General features: G+C 35.8%; 2 protein-coding genes across 4 annotated transcripts; one reads left to right on the top strand and one right to left on the bottom strand.

The window, feature by feature from the left end:
- Window positions 1–585: 585 nt before the first annotated feature.
- LOC125209383 (P-loop containing nucleoside triphosphate hydrolases superfamily protein) lies at window positions 586–14,966 on the top strand. Of its 3 annotated transcripts, none has more exons than XM_048108976.2 (26): window positions 586–911; window positions 1,303–1,415; window positions 1,521–1,647; window positions 2,749–2,847; window positions 2,926–2,994; window positions 3,138–3,272; window positions 3,351–3,419; window positions 3,594–3,673; window positions 3,787–3,946; window positions 4,984–5,148; window positions 6,744–6,828; window positions 7,532–7,765; window positions 7,882–7,976; window positions 8,063–8,105; window positions 9,402–9,559; window positions 10,281–10,391; window positions 10,800–10,868; window positions 10,947–11,090; window positions 11,420–11,494; window positions 11,560–11,736; window positions 11,844–11,929; window positions 12,331–12,385; window positions 13,226–13,351; window positions 13,472–13,585; window positions 14,414–14,530; window positions 14,611–14,966. In XM_048108976.2, the coding sequence occupies exons 1-26, from the start codon at window positions 795–797 to the stop codon at window positions 14,674–14,676; spliced, it is 2,889 nt and encodes a 962-aa protein (XP_047964933.1). In that variant the 5' UTR covers window positions 586–794; the 3' UTR covers window positions 14,677–14,966. The 3 variants fall into 3 exon arrangements, with proteins under 3 accessions (XP_047964933.1, XP_047964934.1, XP_047964935.1); XM_048108977.2 differs by having other exon boundaries at window positions 3,624–3,673; XM_048108978.2 differs by lacking the exons at window positions 586–911; window positions 1,303–1,415 and adding an exon at window positions 2,491–2,635 and having other exon boundaries at window positions 1,518–1,647; window positions 3,356–3,419.
- A 171-nt stretch (window positions 14,967–15,137) lies between these two features.
- Window positions 15,138–19,086, bottom strand: LOC125209384 (SEC12-like protein 2). The gene is made up of 10 exons (XM_048108979.2): window positions 18,767–19,086; window positions 18,334–18,428; window positions 18,018–18,174; window positions 17,300–17,391; window positions 17,090–17,189; window positions 16,562–16,637; window positions 16,363–16,483; window positions 16,031–16,147; window positions 15,866–15,936; window positions 15,138–15,449 (listed from the first exon to the last, which is right to left on the bottom strand). The coding sequence occupies exons 1-10, from the start codon at window positions 18,998–19,000 to the stop codon at window positions 15,340–15,342; spliced, it is 1,173 nt and encodes a 390-aa protein (XP_047964936.1). The 5' UTR covers window positions 19,001–19,086; the 3' UTR covers window positions 15,138–15,339.
- Window positions 19,087–19,187: the final 101 nt, after the last annotated feature.

A 19,187-nucleotide genomic window follows, 5' to 3' on the forward strand; every position in this document is an offset into this window, starting at 1 on the left:
AGTCTTATTGAAGATCATAGAGCTACTAAATCAAATTAAGGATGTCAAGAATTGTCATACAATACTCTACATAGTGCTGAAGTGTGGGCCAACCAAAGTCCCGTCACATGACGAGATTTTAATACTCCCTACGTTTTCTAAAATAGGAACTTAGAACTGAAACATGATTTAATGTAAAATTGTTAAATAAGTTAGAGAAAGGAAAATAAAAATGAATGAAGTACTAGTAATGTATTGTGATTATTTTGAGAAGGAATAGGCACAGATTAATTTGGTTACCGAATCGAAATGTAAAATGTGGATTACTAGTACTACTCCCTACGTCTCATAATAAATGTCATATTTGGAGATAATACAAGATTTTAAGAGATGTTATTTTATGTGATAAGTGGTGACAGAAAATATAATTTTATAATTGATGTGAGAGAAAACAATTTCTAAAAGAATAAATGTAACATCTTTTATAGGACAAACTAAAAAAAAAAAAAACCTAAATAAAAGAAAAAAAGTGTGACATAGACGATGGGATGAGGGACCATTAGATAATGAATATAAAAAGAAGTATAATTATACGCGAAAATCCTTAAATTGGAGTTGGGAAAAATAATTTGTTCGGATTTTCAACAGTTTTCGTACCGCTGAAGCATTGAACCCACAAAGCAAAGCACCATAGATTCTCTATTGAATCAAGCACTCCAACGCTTTCGATCAACTAATTTTTTTATCGCCCCCAACATCACATCGATTTTAATCAGTTGGAAGCAATCGAATCAATTTCGGTGAATCAGCAGCGCATGGATGATCAGGTGGTGCGGCGTGTATTCCAAGAAGGTGGTCGTGATTTCTATCAACAGCAGCCTTCCACTTCTTCTTCATCATCATCCATTCTCCAGTCCCTCCCTCTACACGTGGTAGGTTCTCCCTCTTTGGATTTGCGCAGTTCATTTTCTTCAGTGGCAGTTGTTGAATTGGTTAAAAGAAGCCTAATTTGAGAAATTTTGGAGTAGTTAAGGAAAATTGGTATGCTGGATTATAAGTCTGTTGTGTTGATGTAAGAAGCTAGCCGGTTGATTATCGTATTGTGGAAAACTGAAGTTGTGCTATGATCAAGTCATATGCATCTTTCTCGATTGGTTCTGCTGTATTTATGGCGATCTTGATGCCTTTATTCACTTTAATTTATGATCCACAGTCTACATTTGAAGTTCTGAATTGGTAGAATGTTTATGCTTTACTTTTGTATCCTTTGTTTTGTTCACTTGTCATTTTAGTATCGTATATGAAATTTTGTAATATTTGCAGTCATTTGATCATGGGTACTACTTGTTGGTGAGATCTATTCAAGAACTGAGGTCAAAGAAAGATGGATTAGTGACTGTGGGAATTGGTGGTCCAATTGGATCAGGAAAATCAAGGTCCTCTTACATGATTTATGTAATTTCAATGTTAATATTTATTGTTGCTTCTAGAGTTTACTCTCACACTATCTGTTCTTATTATGAATTTTATGGTTATTGAAGTTTGGCTGAAAAGGTAGCATCTGTAATTGGTTGCACTGTTATCTCTATGGAGAACTATCGCACAGGGGTTGATGATGGCAATGATTTAGATTCTATTGATTTTGAACTCCTTGTCCGGAATCTCGAGGTATGTATTTTCCTTACCAACATTGTCATGTAGGTAAGCAAATCTTCATTAATTTGGTTAGGAATGCATTGAATGACTATTGAAATGCTTAAATAGTACTCCCTCGGTCCCATAATAGATGTCACACTTTCCTTTTTAGTTTGTCCTACAAAAGATGTCACATTTTCTTTTTTGGAAAAAGCTCTCTCTCACATTAATATAAATATACTATTTTCTCTCCACGTAACACATAAAACAACATCACCTAAAATCTCGTGCCAATCCCCAAGTGTGCCATTTATTATGGGACGGAGGGAGTACTACTCTAGTAGTTTAAAAAGCCAAAAGCTTGGGCAGGACATTTAAAATGTCCTTGGTTATGCTTTTACATCTACTAAGTGAACATAGTAACAATTCATTTCGAATAATTTTTACTCCCTCCGTCCCCAAAGAGTATGAACTTTGGTTTTGGCATGAGTTTTAATGCATTATTGGTAAAGTAAGAGAGAGATAAATAAATTTTTTTTTATGTATTGTTAGTGGAGAATGGGTCCCACCTCATTAGAGAGAAGAGAGTTTCCAAAATTGAATGTTCATACTCTTTGGGGATGGATGAAAAAGGAAATAGTGTATACCCTTCAGGGATGGAGGGAGTATAACATAAAGAAAAATAGGAAGCTGATTATGGAGAAAACTTGATACTATTTGGATGTTGTAAAATAGCTTATAAGAGATCATATATTTGTAGCTCCTGATTACACGAACAATGATTTTTACAAGAGGCTTCTTTTACACAAATTAAAATGTGAGAAAAGTTCAGAATTTTGATTTTGGAAACGAACCCCTTTTGATTTATGTATGAAGCGTGACTTGGTGTTCGTAAGAGTAAGGAATAGGCCCCAGTGCCAAGTATGTGCCCTACCAAAGAAGCACTGATCACCACTGCATCGTTCCATTTTATGCTGTCCCCATCCTGGCTGCCAATGGTCGCTCCTTGAATGCCATTAAAGTACTCGAAACCTATATTTTGTGCTTTGATTTAAGGATGTGTGTTTTTTCAGTAAAATATAATGGATGTTTAGGAATAGTATTAACTTTAATGCTGTGGTTTAATTGTTATAGGACTTGGTAAATGGCCGTGATACATTGATCCCAATATTTGATTTTCAAGGAAGAAGACAAGTTGGATCAAATACCATAAAAAGTATTTCATCTGGTGTGGTAGGTCGGCTTGTAGCTACTCTTTTGCTGAACTTGTATATAAGCTCACTGAATTGTTTCTCCTTCTCATGGTTGCAGATTATAGTAGATGGCACTTATGCCCTTCATGCAAGACTACGCTCTTTGCTAGATATACGTGTTGCTGTGGTAACCATAATCTACTCTGTATCAAATTATCGAATTGAGCATATTCATTTACCCGTCCAGAACCTGTTTTTGTATGATAACGTGTACTCTAGTCATAATACATATTTCTATGAATTTAATTTTCTATATGCTTGGCGAAATAGGTTGGTGGTGTTCATTTTAGTTTGCTTTCCAAAGTTCAATATGATATTGGTGAGTCTTGTTCGCTGGATTACCTCATCGACAGCATTTTTCCTCTCTTCACTAAGCATATTGAGCCAGACCTCCATCATGCACAGGTTGGTATATGGAATCCTTGTATAGTTTATTATTATCTCATTTTTTCTTATTTCTGATTGGATTTATTTTTTCTGTAGATCAGAATTAACAACAGTTTTGTTTCGTCATTTAGAGAGCCAATTTACAAGCTTAAATGTAAAAGTGAGGTATGTTGATTTGTGATCTACTGTCAACTAAGGAGAAGTCCTTGTAAGTTGGAAAAGATTCTCTACCATGCTTGATTTTGCAGAAGAAAAAATGTTTTATGTGTAGAATCTAAAATCTTGGTATTGCAATTTATGATCTCAGTAATATTATATCTTCAATTACCTAACTATTAGCTTGGAAACCGGAATTCATTGTTGCAACAGTCTCGATATGATGCCCTCATTTTTCAAGGAAAGGAAGCACAAGTTGACAAGTAAGTTGTTCAGTCGAGATTTCTGGTCTTGATGTTTACAATGGTCAATTGCCATTTCAGTTGCTACTTTCTTTATGTTATTAGAATCTGAGCTTGTGGATTTTTGCTTCAAGTTGTATCGAGATGTACTTGAGACCACCTCGTGCAAGTGAAGAAGCAAGAATAAATGATTGGATCAAGGTACGGCAGTCTGGTATTAAGTATTATCTGTCCCTGGGTGATCAGAGGATTGTTGATAAGAATTACATCATCCGGCCAAGAGCTGAATTTGAGGTAAACCATTTTTGTATTAAAGATTGTACTTACATTCTCTATAGCTGAAAATAAGTTTTGTTTAAACTTTCAGATACTACTTTTGAAGCAACTCCCTTGCACTGAATATGATTCTGTTTTCACCAAATTATGTTTCCAAAAAATATAAAGAGTTGTTGACTCTGAAAAAAGAACATTATTTTTACTGGTATGAGCAAAGTAGGGAGATTCTTATGAAGTATGGAACTATAGTTTGCTATTACAATCTTTGCTTTTGGGAGAAAATACGTTGCAATAAGTTGTTCCTGCAATCAAAGGGCAACACACGTTGCAATAGATTGCTATTGCAGTTGTACAGCTATTGCACTGCATACTCATATATATATTGCTCAGTTATTCGATGCTTGCTGTCTTATGTTCTTTTTTTCAGACTTAGGTTTTCCTTTTTTTTTTTCTCTTGAGTTTTTTTTTTCTTTCTCATTGTCAGTAAACTTTTAAGTACACCATTCACATCAGTTTAGCAATATACATTTGAAAGTAAGCAGAAGTGGTCTGAGTTTATGCCATGACCTGGTTAGCTGCTAATCGTATTGATTTCTCACTTGCATGAATATGCACCAAGTTTTTCCATTCCATCCAAGTTCATAATCTTTAGCTTTTCTAGTATTCTGCAACTTTAGAGAATAAAAAAATTGTTCCCTACGCCCTACGGTTATTCTTTATGTAACTGCAGCATTGAATGTGTTAAACAAGAGTTCATCCAGAAATGAGATTTTCATGTATATATGTATAAAAGATTGTCTTATCAGTTATTGAATGCAGTGACCTTCTACTGGTAACTTGAGAGATTGATGTTGCTCATTGCTTGCTCTTTTAATTTTATTTGTCATTACTCTCCACTATAAATAAATAAAAAAGCCAGGGCCCAGCAGATTTGTGATACTCCATATTTTATGTACCCATTGGCATTCTTGCTAGAATTTGTATCTAACCAATTACCCAGTAGCGTTTCTGTGGAGGACTAAAGTCTCTAACTTATCCTTTGGACACTGTATCAGGTTGGGCGGATGACACTGGGAGGTTTGCTGGCTTTGGGATATACAGTGGTAGTGAGTTATAAAAGGGCATCAACTTCGGCTGTTGATGGTAATCTTTCAGTTTCAATGGAAACAATTGACACTTTAGGAGAGACCTATATGGTTCTCAGGGGCACAAGTAGAAAGGTGCGAACTCTTCTATTTTTTTCCAAGTCCCATAAGAATCTTACTGCATTTCTAAAACTGTAATCTGAGACAACTGCATTTTCAAGTCCCTTAATTTTCTTGACTCTAGCAGTACGAAATCTGGACTCTATACCACTCCTTAACTTTGGACCATTTCTTTCTTGCTGTTGGTTGGAACAATTCCCTCAAATCTTGTGCAAGTTCATGGGCTAACCATTGATGTTGATGTTGTCGTTTGGAATTTCCATGGATTGAGTGTCCTCAAATCTCTGACACTTTATGATACAATTGATCATCACTGTGATAATTCTCTTGGTGCTATTTGCTCTTCTTCTAGCTGTGACTCCTAGTACAAGTCACATAAATGTATTTCAAATGAAAATAAGAAATACTTTATTAATAAAAAAAAGTCTCTTAAACAATGATCTGTTTTTTCTGAACTCTACTAGCCCTCTTACTTCTCTTGTTGGAAACAATAGTTTTTCGAGTTCATTTGGTGGAAGCAATACTTCCATAACACCAGGAGGTCAAGTCCAGTTTCTCTTGCTTTACCTATCCATGTCTTTCTAGTTTGGTCCTTGTAATGCTATCGGTAACTATTACATCTGGCTACACGGATCGCCTTCTTTGCAAAAAAAATGAGGGTCGGGTGTACAACCCACAACTTCGAATTCCTCCTTAACTTCCGGGACATAAATAACTACATTTCTTCCCCATTAGTAAAGTCTCATCTGTGTTTTTGGAATTGTCCAGCAACTTTTGCTTATAAGTTGGTATACAACTTGCTAAAGGTGCTGTTTAAATCCATCCTCCCAGCAACATCATAGGATATACAGCAATTTCATGGGTCTGGACAAGCCCTGCAATGCTTATTCGAAGTCTGGGCGTGTTCTGACCATCTAAACAAGCAGCCACAGACCAATGACCAGGAAACCAGGTTTTGCATTAAGTAGATCCGTACTCACCAGGTCAAGCACAGTGCTAATTTCAATCTTGCAAAACTTAATTATGCTCTGCAACTTAAAACTAAAATACATATATAAATTAATTGACAAAAAAAAAAAAAATAGATTGGTTAGGATACCTAACATTCTGACATCGTTTTTTTCTGCTCCCCGAGATTAAGCGCAAAGCCTTCCTTTAAGTTTCATTGAAAATGTAATCACACGATGAAGGGTGCTCGATATTGCTTGTTTAGATGGTTAGAACACCCCCAGCCTTTGGATTAAGCATGTCATGGTGCATCCACACGTGTGAAATGGCTGATATCCTATGATGAGGACAAGAGGAAGGATTCCAACAGAACCCTTTTCAGCAAGTCTTATATGTCCACTTTTAGCTGATGATGTTGTATCTCCGTTATATCTTCTGTAGCTCTTCCCAATCTTTGGAATTTGTTGTCCATGTCAGCTACTGCTGATTATGGCCTCATCATTTTAGATGTAACACTATTTTACGAATATTCACTTTTTTATTCTTTTTTCAAATATACATAACATATTAAATGGCAGGATCCAAAATTACTGTTGAGTTCTTTAATGACCAGAAAATTTATGGATTTGAACTAATGTTGATGTGGTCTATATCTTTTGTAGATAGTTGGGATGGAATCATCAAGGATAGGTATAACTGGACCTTGGATCACTAAATCATATCTCGAGATGATACTAGAGAGACAAGGTTGGAACTTCTGTATGCATGAATGTACATACACATGGACTTATTGCATACAGACACGTTGCATGTGTATACCCAGCTTATTTCTCTTGTTTGTACCTTCTTTCTTTTATAGTACTCCCTCGTCCCTTATAATTTGTCACCATTTGACCCGGCATGGGTTTTAAGAAATGTAATAGAAAGAGGGTTAAAAAAATTTAGTGGCATGTGGGTCCTACTTTTTTATATATTAGTTTTATAATAAAATGTGAGTGGGAATAAGTTAGTGGAATGTAGGGTCCAGTACCAAAAATGGTAAAAGTGAAAGTGACAAATTTTCGGGGACAGAGGGAATACTATTTATTAAAAAAATGTCAATAATTTGCTCATGCAAATGTCAATTTTTGATGGTTTGAGGTCATGATTAGCTATTCTCCTGAGTAATTCAAAAATTAATGTGGTAACTGTGAGGATTTAAAAATGGTGGAGGAGTGGTTCTTAGTTGCAATGGTTCCACAACTTAGAGGGTTTTCTCCAAAGAAAAGTGAGAGAGTGGGGAAGAAGAAGAAGAGAGAAGGAAAGAAATTGATTTTAATGATTACTTGGTGGACCAGCTAGTGGCTCAATGTGGAAACCTCTGAATTTTTTTGGCATTCTCAGTGTCATTAAATCAAACTTATGTGATCTTCAGATATAGTTCTATCTAATAGATGTATCAAAATTGCAGCGGTTCCACGGCTTAATACACCTCCACCTTTGTCTACAACTTCTGCCACCACTCAAGAGCAAAAGATTGCAGCTCCTAAGCCACTTCGCATTTCTCCTAATCTAGTCAACCACATCGAAGATTTACCTCAGCCGTGGACTCGTTCACCTACCAAGTCTAAAATGGAACCTGTTTTAGCGACATGGCATTTTATCACACCAGATCCTCTCCTATCTGATGGATCTTCTGCCACTGGTATGCATTTTTTGCTAATATTATGCGTAGATATGTCTGCAAAAGTTAATTCAAAGCTGGGTAGAAACTTCTTATTGTATCCTTAAGGCTCGATCCTTCTCACAAAATAATTACAGGTCCTCATTCTTCGGCGGATGCCCAGCTACTTGCCCCAATGCCCGACTCATATGATTTAGATAGAGGACTGCTTCTAGCTGTACAAGCAATACAAGTAATCTCTCACTTCTTCCACTATCTACAGTTTAAAGTTATTATATGCCATACTCTCATACTCTGTCATGTGGGCTCATATTTCAGGCGTTGTTGGAGAATAAGGGACCTCCAGTGATAGTAGGAATTGGTAAGATAAACGCTTTATCATAATCTTTCTAATGGCAAATTATGTAGTTATATATACTTCTTAAAGCAATTAATTACAATACTGAAATTAGTTGAAACAAAGATGGCTATACAGTACTCTAGGCAGATAGCTACCTGAACTTCGGAGAAAAACCAGCAAAGATTGTATCACTGTCAGTGGAATATGGACTTCATCCTTTGAAACAAGATTAATTTTTTTCATAAGCAAATGGTGTACTGGAGAAATTCTTATAAGAATGATCTGATTAAAAAGTCGATGCATGAAAATGGATGTGTAAGTTTGAAGCCACTTTGTTGTTATGCTAAACCCAATAATGGCAGGGGATTTGGATAAGAGATTTTTTTTGGATATGTTCTATATTAGATCTTTATTTAGTATATAATGAATAATCTAGAAATAATTTGTGATGAAAAAGAAATGCTGGGTTAGAGAAGAAACTGGTGGAATTCTTAAAAGGGTTAGGACAGTAGATGGCATTTTTGAAAATGGTATGAGAAAACTGTTCAAGATATAGGATAATAGGAGGGGTCTACAAATTGTCCAGTTCTTTTTGCTCCAAAAGTGCAGAATTGGTATGTCATTGCTGCATTTTTGTAGTTTCGTTATGCCATATTTTCTTACTAATCCATCCCATTTCATGTGACACATTTTTTTTTTCGCACGTATTTTCCTTTACTTTAACTACTTTATTATGATTTTCCCAAAACATGTGCAAAAAAGAAATGTGTCACATGAAATGGGACGGAGGGAGGGAGTATTAGTTTGTCAATGATACTATTATATGTCTAAAGCATGTATGTTTGCAATTTCTGTTGAAGAGCTATAACCATTGTGCATCAGAGTGTTATATACTATGCGGCAATGCTTCTTTTTTTTTTTTCAAAATCTGCATTCTGTTCTTATTTAAGGCCTTCCATACCATATCATTTCTATAAAAGTATAAATACAGTAGTTTGACATTTGGCATGGTAGAAATGGACCCTTACCCCCTTCAAATGCCTTATAAGAGGGGAGGGAAACTTATATAGAAGAGACAAGGTCATTACCAAGTAGATATAGGACAAGAATTAGGGGTCTCAAGATGCGCTACACGTGTGGGCCGAAACGATTATTGGACTTTCATACGTGAACCAAAGAAATCCATCATTGAATTGGGCCTGTTTTAATAGTATGTAGAAATGAGCCACTCACCCCCTTAGTGTAGAAATGGACAAATAAACAGGGGTCTCCACAGCTTAAATTCCTTATTTAACCATTTTTGCACCCTTGTTTCAGGCGGTCCCAGTGGATCAGGAAAAACGAGTTTGGCTCGTAAGATGGCAAACATAGTTGGTTGTGAAGTCATCTCACTTGAGAGCTACTATAAATCTGAACAAATGAAGGATTTTAAGTACGATGACTTCAGCTCTCTTGATCTGGCTTTACTGTCAAAAGTATGCATCTTTAATATGCTTTTTAGTTTTCCTGACTATTTATGTTTTGAACGTATATAAGAATATTATCTATTGTAGAGCTGCCCATATGGTAAGATAGTGAGGAGTAGCTGTATGAGTTATTTGGAACTTACAGTAAACTTACTCGTGCAGAAATGGAACCTCCCCGCCTCATTGGTTTCTTACTTTATTGAAGCCATCATAATTCATAAAACAATTTAAACCATGGGTTTCGGTTTGGAATTAGTTTGGTAAATGTTTGAACACCCATGGTATTTGGTGTCTTTTTAATGGTTAATAAGCTTGCTATGGTTTGTGAGGGAGTGGCGAGTATACAGGCTTAATTTTGTGAATTCTCAAGGCTTCTCATTAATGCCACCGTAGGAGCATGGATGGAAATTCTCTTTTAGATATTAGTTTGATACTCATGTGCAAAGCTAAACACACTTTTGTATGACCACTGTGGAAATTGTGCAGTACTGAAGCAGTTGTAGTGGGGAAGAAATAGCACAAATATTCATCTGTCTTCAAAGTTCATATACAGATTTTCAATTGTTCTGCATCAACACTGTAGTGTAGGATGTCAAAAATTGTCATCATGAGAAGTCTGTATTTGGATGGAGAAAATTATCAGATCCATGTTAGTTTGGATTTATCCTCGCTTGTTTCAAGAATCTGTTTTCTTGCTTTGAGTAACCATTCGCCTATCTGGCAATTGCAGAACATTGACGATGTAAAGCATAGCAGAAGAACAAAGGTGCCTGTATTTGATTTGGAGACTGGTTCTCGAAGTGGTCTCAAAGAGCTCGAAGTATCTGAAGATTGTGCTGTGGTAAAACTTGAGTTTCTCTGCTACCATTTTCTATTGGAAAAATGTATTCACTTGTTGGTTTTTCTTTGCTCTGCCTCTTAGTAGTTTAAAATTAACACTTAAAAAGCCCACGGGAATGGGGACCGTAGCACTTTGGGAACACAACAGATTCCTTTATCACCTAATTGCCTTTTGTCCCCACATTGCCAAATTAGTTGAGTGGGGTTACTAGAAGAGTCCATTAAGATATATATGAACCACTCGATGATAAAGGATAGTACTAGTAGTGGAGACTTTTTAAACTGAAACTGGAAAGATGACTAAGAATGTTATGCTGGATGACAGTGAAATATATACAATGAGATGATTTCTTTGCTTCCATACCTGACCTCTCTTGTCTTCTAAAGGAACTATTTTTTTGTGTACTAGATAATTTTTGAAGGTGTCTACGCTTTGCATCCTGATATCAGAAAGCATCTTGACTTATGGATTGCTGTTGTAAGTATGATAAGGATCTCCTCAATCGAACCTCATTAACTTCTTTAGCTGAAATATGATTCCCATATCATAAAACAGGTCGGAGGGGTGCATTCGCATCTGATTTCTCGGGTTCAGCGAGACAAAAAACGAGTCGGATGCTTCGTGTCCCAAGATGAAATTATGATGACTGTGTTTCCAATGTTCCAGCAGCATATCGAACCACATCTTGTTGAAGCTCATGTTAGTTCTTCACTGGAGTTCAATTTTTGATTCTTGAAAAGATTGCATGATCACTATTCAAGTATATTGTTTTGAATTTCATGATACTTGAGGTTGAGGATCAGTATTTTCAGTTTACAAGATGCTGTATGTGCCAAAATGGGTTCTTAATCGTTTTGGAGAATCTTCTTGACTTTGGACTATTTTACTTATTTTGTATATGTACATTATTGAGTACAAATTTTGTTTCCTTATGTCAATAAAGATCTTGGGTTGCTAAAGGGAAATGCGATTAGAAGTTTCAGTGATGCACTAGTTTTTATTGTGATATGGAAGCTTTCTATCTGCAGCTGAAGATCAGAAATGACTTTGACCCAGTGCTATCACCTGAGAGCTCATTGTTTGTGTTGAAAAGTAACAAGCAAGTAAGTTTTTTCTTACTTCTCTTGAATTGTAATTCATATTTGTTTAATGGACTATTACTTTGCAGGTTGCTTATCAAGATATTCTAAAAATTCTGGATGCAACTAAGATATGCAGTTCAGTTCAGAACTTCATTGACATTTATCTACGGCTGTCTGGAATACCTGCCAATGGTCAGTTGACAGAGAGTGATTGTATAAGAGTCCGGATATGTGAGGGTAGATTCGCCCTGCTTATTCGAGAGGTTTGCTTTTATACTGAGCCCGTTTGTTTCTTTCCTAGCAGCTTGTGCATGTTGTTTTATATCTATATGTCATTTGGACGTTAATTTTCACTTCCTCCTTTCTGTAGCCTATTACAGAAGGTGACTTTATTATTCAGCCAAAAGTGGATTTTGATATCAGCATAAATACAGTAGCGGGTCTTCTTAATCTTGGGTATGTCTGATTGTGCTTCTTATTCTCTTCCTTAACATATGATCATTTTGAGATCTTCTTTGTAAATTTGAATGATATTCAGCTTTTCTAAGATCATTTGATATTCTTTGCATCCACGAAAAAATTGTCAATTCATTTTTCGGCCTATCCACAAATATTGTCACTTTCCATTTATTGTAGTGGGTACGGTCTACAAAACTCACCACTTCCCTACAGATTTGTTATTTTTATGATACTTCTTTAATTGGTGTAAGCTATTAGGTGATCTTAAAACACAAAAGTTATCTTTCATCACATGAAGTTTGTCAAGATGCCGTGTAACAAGACAGATGATGCTCTGAGCTGTTTTTTGATACCACATTCCTCTTTCTAATGATCCATGCTATATCTCTGTGATTCAGGTATCAAGCTGTGGCATATATTGAGGCTTCTGCCTATATTTACCAAGACGGAAAGGTTTGCTTCTTTTCGTGCATTGTTCACCTCAATTAGTTCCCCAAACACCACTCAATTGGATGTCCATAAAACTATTGGGTGAATTACTTTGACATAATACCTTTTGCATTTATTCTTTGACTAGCTAAACGCTATGTGTGATGCATGTAAAAGTAATGCATTTTAGGTAATGCACTCACAAATAGATTAATCTTATAAAAATTTGAAAATATTTAGATTAAACCATTTTCATTTTATATCAAAATAAATAATGTGTATATAAATTACTAAAATCCTTAGAAATGAAAATAAGTTGGATAAGTATATCAAAATTTGTATGCATTAAACATCTATTTTTTGGTTTAAAAAAGGGTTATGGTATATTTGTATTGAGCTTTCTGGTACTTATATTCTGATGTCCTGTTAGAGATTTTCTGCAACTGTTCTCCAATTAAGAATAATAATGTGTCTATATGTGTGAGCTTTTTTCTTATATTTTTACGTAACTTGCCTCTTTTTCTTTACCTGAAAAGCCAAATTTAAATAACATGGATTATAAATCCAACGAACATTAAAATTCCAAAATACACCTTGAACTAAATCGAATTTCTAGTCTTTTTATTATCAGATGAACTAAATTTCATAATGATAAGTCAGCAGCCAGGACTTGGACAATTTCTTCAACTCATAAGCCAGGACTGGATCCTAACATAGGAGGATTTTAATTTTCATCATAGCCATCAGCATCATGTGCTTCGCACTTGATTTGCATCTCCAGAAGACTTTATTCTCATTGAACTGACTACTTATTAAAAACTATCATCTTTTTTAATTTGCTCGTACTTCTTTCTGTTTTTTCAGATTCTTATTGAAATGGATCATCTCCAAGATGTTCCAAATCCTTATCTTCAAATCAAGGCGGTAAACAAAGAAACAGTAGTAGCTGCTGGTTCAACTCTTAAGTTGGATGGTTCATATACCACAAAGGTAGCGGTTGCTTTTACATATACCCTGTTCTACCACTATAGATTGATGCATTTAATAAGTTGGCAGTGGGTGAAATCTTTTCCTGGTTTGGCCAGTTCACTTTCTTTCTTTTTATCTCAGAGTTATCTAGAGATAATTCTGGAAAGTTTACCTGCTGTGGAAAGGAGTTCTAGGGGAATTCATTCTCAGCAAGCTGCAAGATTGCAAGAACTTGTTGAATATATATTGTCTCAGGTATCCTCTTTCATTTGAGGGGTGGTAGGTTGAGCTGCATGCTAAAATGTAAATATTGAAGCTTTATGTAGATGCAATCTGGGCTTTAGATGTCTCTTGAAATACAACTTAACTAATAATCACCCACTACCTTATGCAGCCGTAACTAAAAGCCTCTGCTTTTCAAACATAGTAGTTGCCACACCCACAAAAGATGATATGCATGGTTATTATAGAAAACTATCTTACCTCTAAGATTATGTATTAGACAAATAATGGATAGCGAACATGGTTTCTAAACTTCAAACAAACCTAGGGTATCTTTTGAACCTGACATTTTCACCTTGTGCGGCATCAATCACGCAAACCAGCCACCCCACATCATCGCCACAGTGTATAATAATACAGTGAGTTAATGTGAATCTGCAAGCAAGGAACAACCTTAGTATGCCTCGGCACTAGCCTTCAAGGGTTTAACAGTAGGCTTCTTCTGTTTTGTAACTATCAGTTTTTTGACTAAACTTTCTGTTCTCTTTAGTCAATTGTTGCTTACAATCAAGTTCAGGCAAATATCTTCCTAAATTATTAGTAATTGATTTTGATGACATAATGTCTCATGTTTGACTTCATAATAATGTCTTGAAGTGTCTATAATTGGTTTCACGGGTTTTGTACTTCTGAGGATCTTGCATTTACTTTTCGTTTGTTTTTAATTATATAATGGTGAAAAACACGAGCATCATGCGTAATTGTCAATTTTTGGTTGTGAGAATCAAGCAAGTTAGGGGTAAATATCACATGAAAAATTTATAGTCTCATGTTCTGGTATATTCTTATGGTGCTGAGCAGGGTAGCCGTTCTTCCTCAGAATCGTCACAAAGTAGGGGTGCTTCTCCACTAGAAGGCGTTATTGAAGACATGCAGTCGAGAATTAAACGTCTTGAAAGATTGCATGCAATTAACACTGTATATACTCTGTGTTCTACTTAATTGATACTCTTGCACCTGTCATGTGTACATTAACGTACTAGTACTTTATACTGCAGGTGCTTTGGACGTTTCTAATGTCTGCGTTTCTCGGGTATTCGCTCTACCAAAGGAAGCGACAATGATAGCGCAGAAGAACACATATTCCAGCCATGCTAGGTTCACTTATAAGGGCCATTCACAGTTCCGAATTTCCCCTCCACAGCTGAAAAGCTTTCGCAGTAATAAACTAATAATTGATACTTCTAACCCTCAAAAATGAAGGGCATGAATTTTATTATTGCTATACATATTTTTCCCTCTATAGGAAATGAATTGGACAAAGCCTACAGTAAACAGTTGGGGAAGGTTCTGTAAACAAACACGATAATATTTCACCCCTCTAACAGTGAAGAGACCATTCATTTGTGAATAATCTGATTTTCTTGGCAGCGTGTGAATACTGTGCTTCATTAAATGAGAAAAAATGTAGAACGCCTCGATTTGTTTTAAGAAATTGCTATGCAAAAGATGCCGTAAAACAAATTTTAAAAACTGATTTCCACAAAACTAGATAAGTTTGCTTGGTCAGCAACAGGTTACAAAATGCTCATCAAAAGAAACTAATTATATGATAATCCATCCACTGGTAAACGTAGCAAAACTGGGTTAAACATAACAATGGTACATTCACTCATTCTACTACATACAAAAAGTATCCCGATTTTTGATATGAATTTGTAAAAACACAAAAGAAGCAAATAGTATGTAAATCCGGAATCTGTCTTCCCCCATCAACAAATGGTGGCTTAGCGATTTATGTATTTAAGTTGCTCCAGAGATAAATATCCACTGTCTTTGGCATAATATAGTGCTACCGCTAGTAAAATGAAGAATAGAATGATCCATAAGTTTATGCCTGCAAATTATAAGAAATGATAAGCAGGTATAAAAAATAAAATATCAAGAAACTGATAAATCAAATAACTGTCTTCACACTTCATACTATCTACTTGTGGAGAAGCTGATGCATGATACAAGTATAAACCGTAGAAGTTGTGATTGTATTCCAATGCTTGAATTCATTGACTGAAGAATTTGTTAGATGGCCTAGTTACAGTTCAAACAATATAATTTCCTAGAAAAAAATTTAGCCTATCATAGATCCAGACTTGTATGCTTAAACAGAGTTGAGCAATACGTAATATCTAAGGATATATGATAGTAATATATCGTTTATGCATTGCGATCAGCTATTTAAGCAAACTAATAATGGTGACTCCAGTAATAGATAATCTTAGTATGTCAAACATATAAGAGGAGAAGAGTACATACCACCACCTTTCTTCACATCCTTGATCAATGTCACCCTTGAACTTGAATCTAGGGATGCAGACACAAGAGCCCTGTCAACAAAATAAATCAGTACTAATTTATAGTTGTATACTAAGATTGCAAAACTAACAAAATGTTACAACGAGATGTACAAGACTTGATAACCTTGAATCTGGTGCGAATGCTAATGCGGTTACAAGGCCTAGATGAGCTTTCTTGGTAACAGTTTGTACCCGCATGTTAGCAGAACTTATAATCAGAATGTCCCCTTGAATTGTTCCTCTGCATTATTATCAGTTGGAGACGCCAAAGTCAAACAACAGGATCCATGACTATGCTAACTAATAGTAGCACCTTAAAATGTTATCACTATTTTAAGAATCTTTATCAGATTTTATAATGATGAGAGTGCATCATTCTTCGTCTTCTAAATCTTAAAAACAGTTTATTTTCATGAATGAGAGAAGACAAGGCCATGCCAATCATCATATTCTTACATAGCAAGGAGCTTCCCATCAGGTGATACATTAAAAGCAGAAATTGGATCCCGGGAGACATATGCTGAACTTATCCTTTTCCACGAAGTTGGGTTCCACTTTACGATACTACCACCTTTATCTATTTAGCAAGACATGGTAAGCACTAAATTAACATGTCCTTTTTCATAGATACATGAATGTACTAGAAGATACAAACCTCGCACTGTCGTTGTATACAGAACCTGATCTGTGTCAGTACTGCGTGAAAACCGACAAAAACCAAAAATCTCACCCTGCAGTTGAGCAAATTTAAGTGGTCTTATATAGAAAACAGACACATCCATTTTTGTTTGTGGCTGAAAGCACTGAGTTTATATCGACAGTGCATTCTAGTCTCTACAAAGGAGTTGTGGCAGGAAGAGAAAGAACAGACAAACCAATTATGTTATAATGAGAAGAAACTTGCCCAAACAAAGGCCCATCACCAAATGATCTTGTGGAGGAAAATGTTCTCCTCTACTTTCTATCCACATACACAACCAAATATATCCACTATTCCTAGTACACCAATATGCTTTAACTGCCCGTGTTCTGTTTTTCTCAATCAATATTTTCTTCTGAAGCAGCCAACCATTGCTCAAAATGTTTGGGATTCTTTGCAATAAAATTACAGCAAGCTAAACATTTTTGTTATTTAGCAGAATATATAATTAGCCATGCCCAAACATTTTGAGAATGCCCTTACATTTTCCTTTGGTAGAGAAGCTCTAGATGATGATGATTCAACATCCCAAATCCTTCCTGGGCCACTACCACCAACAGAGGCAAGAAACTTTCCATCAGGGCTGCATCGAACAACCAAAGTATCAGAAACAAAATCTCTACTTTTTAGGTAACAACCTGCTTCCTATTATTCAGCCACAAAATGTGCTATATGATGCAATTTACAGAGAACCTGAAATCTAAATCTTTCACGGAAGAATGACCAGTAGCCTCACTGAGAAGAGTTTCCATGGTTGGCCACTTGAAAACCTTTAATTTACCATCCTGTATTGCACAAGTGTCAGATAATAAGAACATACATGCAGTTCTATTTTTTAAATGATTCTACAATGCCAAAAAATATTAAACCTGCTAGTATGCGCAGAGGCTTCAAATTCACTGTGTCATTGACTATGTTAAACATGAATGGGTGTACAATCCATTCAATCACATGCGATAATCTCATCCAGACAATAATGCCAGATAAAATTACAGTGACAGGGAAAAAACAAAAGAAAAAAAGAAGTCCAGCTGTGCTGAATGAAATCTTATTCAAAACAAAAAAAAAAGGCCAGCCTTGTGACCAAGGAAGCAGTAACTAGATCATCATTAGTGTCTTACATAGTCCATAGATATATAGATCTTGTTTCAAGCCACCTTTTTATCGGACTTTAAAAAAGGAAATCCATCTTAAATTTTGCAGGCTCTGGATAGTACTAATATTGATTGGACTTTGTGGATATGTACTCCAATAAAGATCAATTGTTGAGAGGTAGCAACTCTTTCAAAAACCATATCACATACTTCCATCCTTAAGGTTAAACAATGTTTCTTTTCCACTTTAATATTGTTAGCAATTTTTCTTTTTAAGTCTTAATCACATTCATGAAACTATGGTGATAATTCTTTACCTCATCGCCAGCAGCAAGTAAAGTTCCCTCACTGTTAAAGGTCAGCGCTAATTGTTGTACAACATCTTCCTCTTCCAAAGGCTCAAGTAATTTCTCTGATGATTTCAAACTTAAACTTTGGTCATCCGTGCTCCTCTCCGAATCCCATTCAAACAATCTGAGAGATGAACCAATGAATGTAAACTCATTAAAAGTCTCAACAATAATTCATGGAAAAGCGAAGAAGTGATGTAAAAAACTTTGCAATTTTGCATTTGAATCCAAAGCACCGACATAAGCGTTAGTACTTCATTAGCATAAAAGAGATTGAACATACTTGCAGTTTTTTGGAAATGAACAAATAACGCCATCTCCTCCGGGATGAACAGCAATTCTGTAGGGAAGATCACTACCAGTTCCAAGTTTTGCCACCTTAAACAATACACATGGTGAAACAAAGGAATATCAAACTCAAGAAAACAACATAATTAACACTTTTAAATCTTTCTCCTTTATTGCATACGATACAATCATGAGAATAGGGCATCATCTAGCCTACCCACAATGCACGAGAGTAAAATCTACTGTTTTCAGCAATTGCAGATAAAACCCCCTTGGTTTTTCATAGTTCCATCTTACAAAAGGATCAGATCGAAAAAATTGTGCCAGAAAATAAATCTGTAAAGGAAGAGCTCGAATTACTAGAAACATATGTGAACGAAGGAATCACGATTCGAGGAATATTAAATTGAAATGGCGAAATGTCTGACCGGCTGATCAGAGAGGGAGCTGGAATCGGGATCAAAGGCGGAGAGGAGGAGGGCATTTGGTATCCCGCTGTGGCCGTCCCCGCCGCCTCCGGCTAGGAAAACGAGTGGTTTGGAAGGAGTTTGGGAATCTGATTTAGCTGGAAGGGCGGAAGATGGGACCCAGGCGGCGCCGTAGAGAGGGACTCCATATTTCTTGGAGCTCAATTCATGGTCGGTTTCTTTGCCCTTTCCCATGGTTTCTTTGCTCTGTACAGATTTTCCACAATTAAGTCCTGCTTCTATTTATCTATTCAATTCCCACCCCCTTTTCTCACCATCAACATTCTTCAATTCAAATCAATTGATTTACCCTATTTTCTCAAACACGAAACTATTATTTCTTCTTAGTTTTATTATTTATGGACTATAATAATAATATTGC

The sequence above is a fragment of the Salvia hispanica genome, chromosome 3 (assembly GCF_029641045.1).
Source record: "Salvia hispanica isolate PSC_SH4W2 chromosome 3, Shi_PSC_v1, whole genome shotgun sequence".
NCBI lineage: Eukaryota > Viridiplantae > Streptophyta > Magnoliopsida > Lamiales > Lamiaceae > Salvia > Salvia hispanica.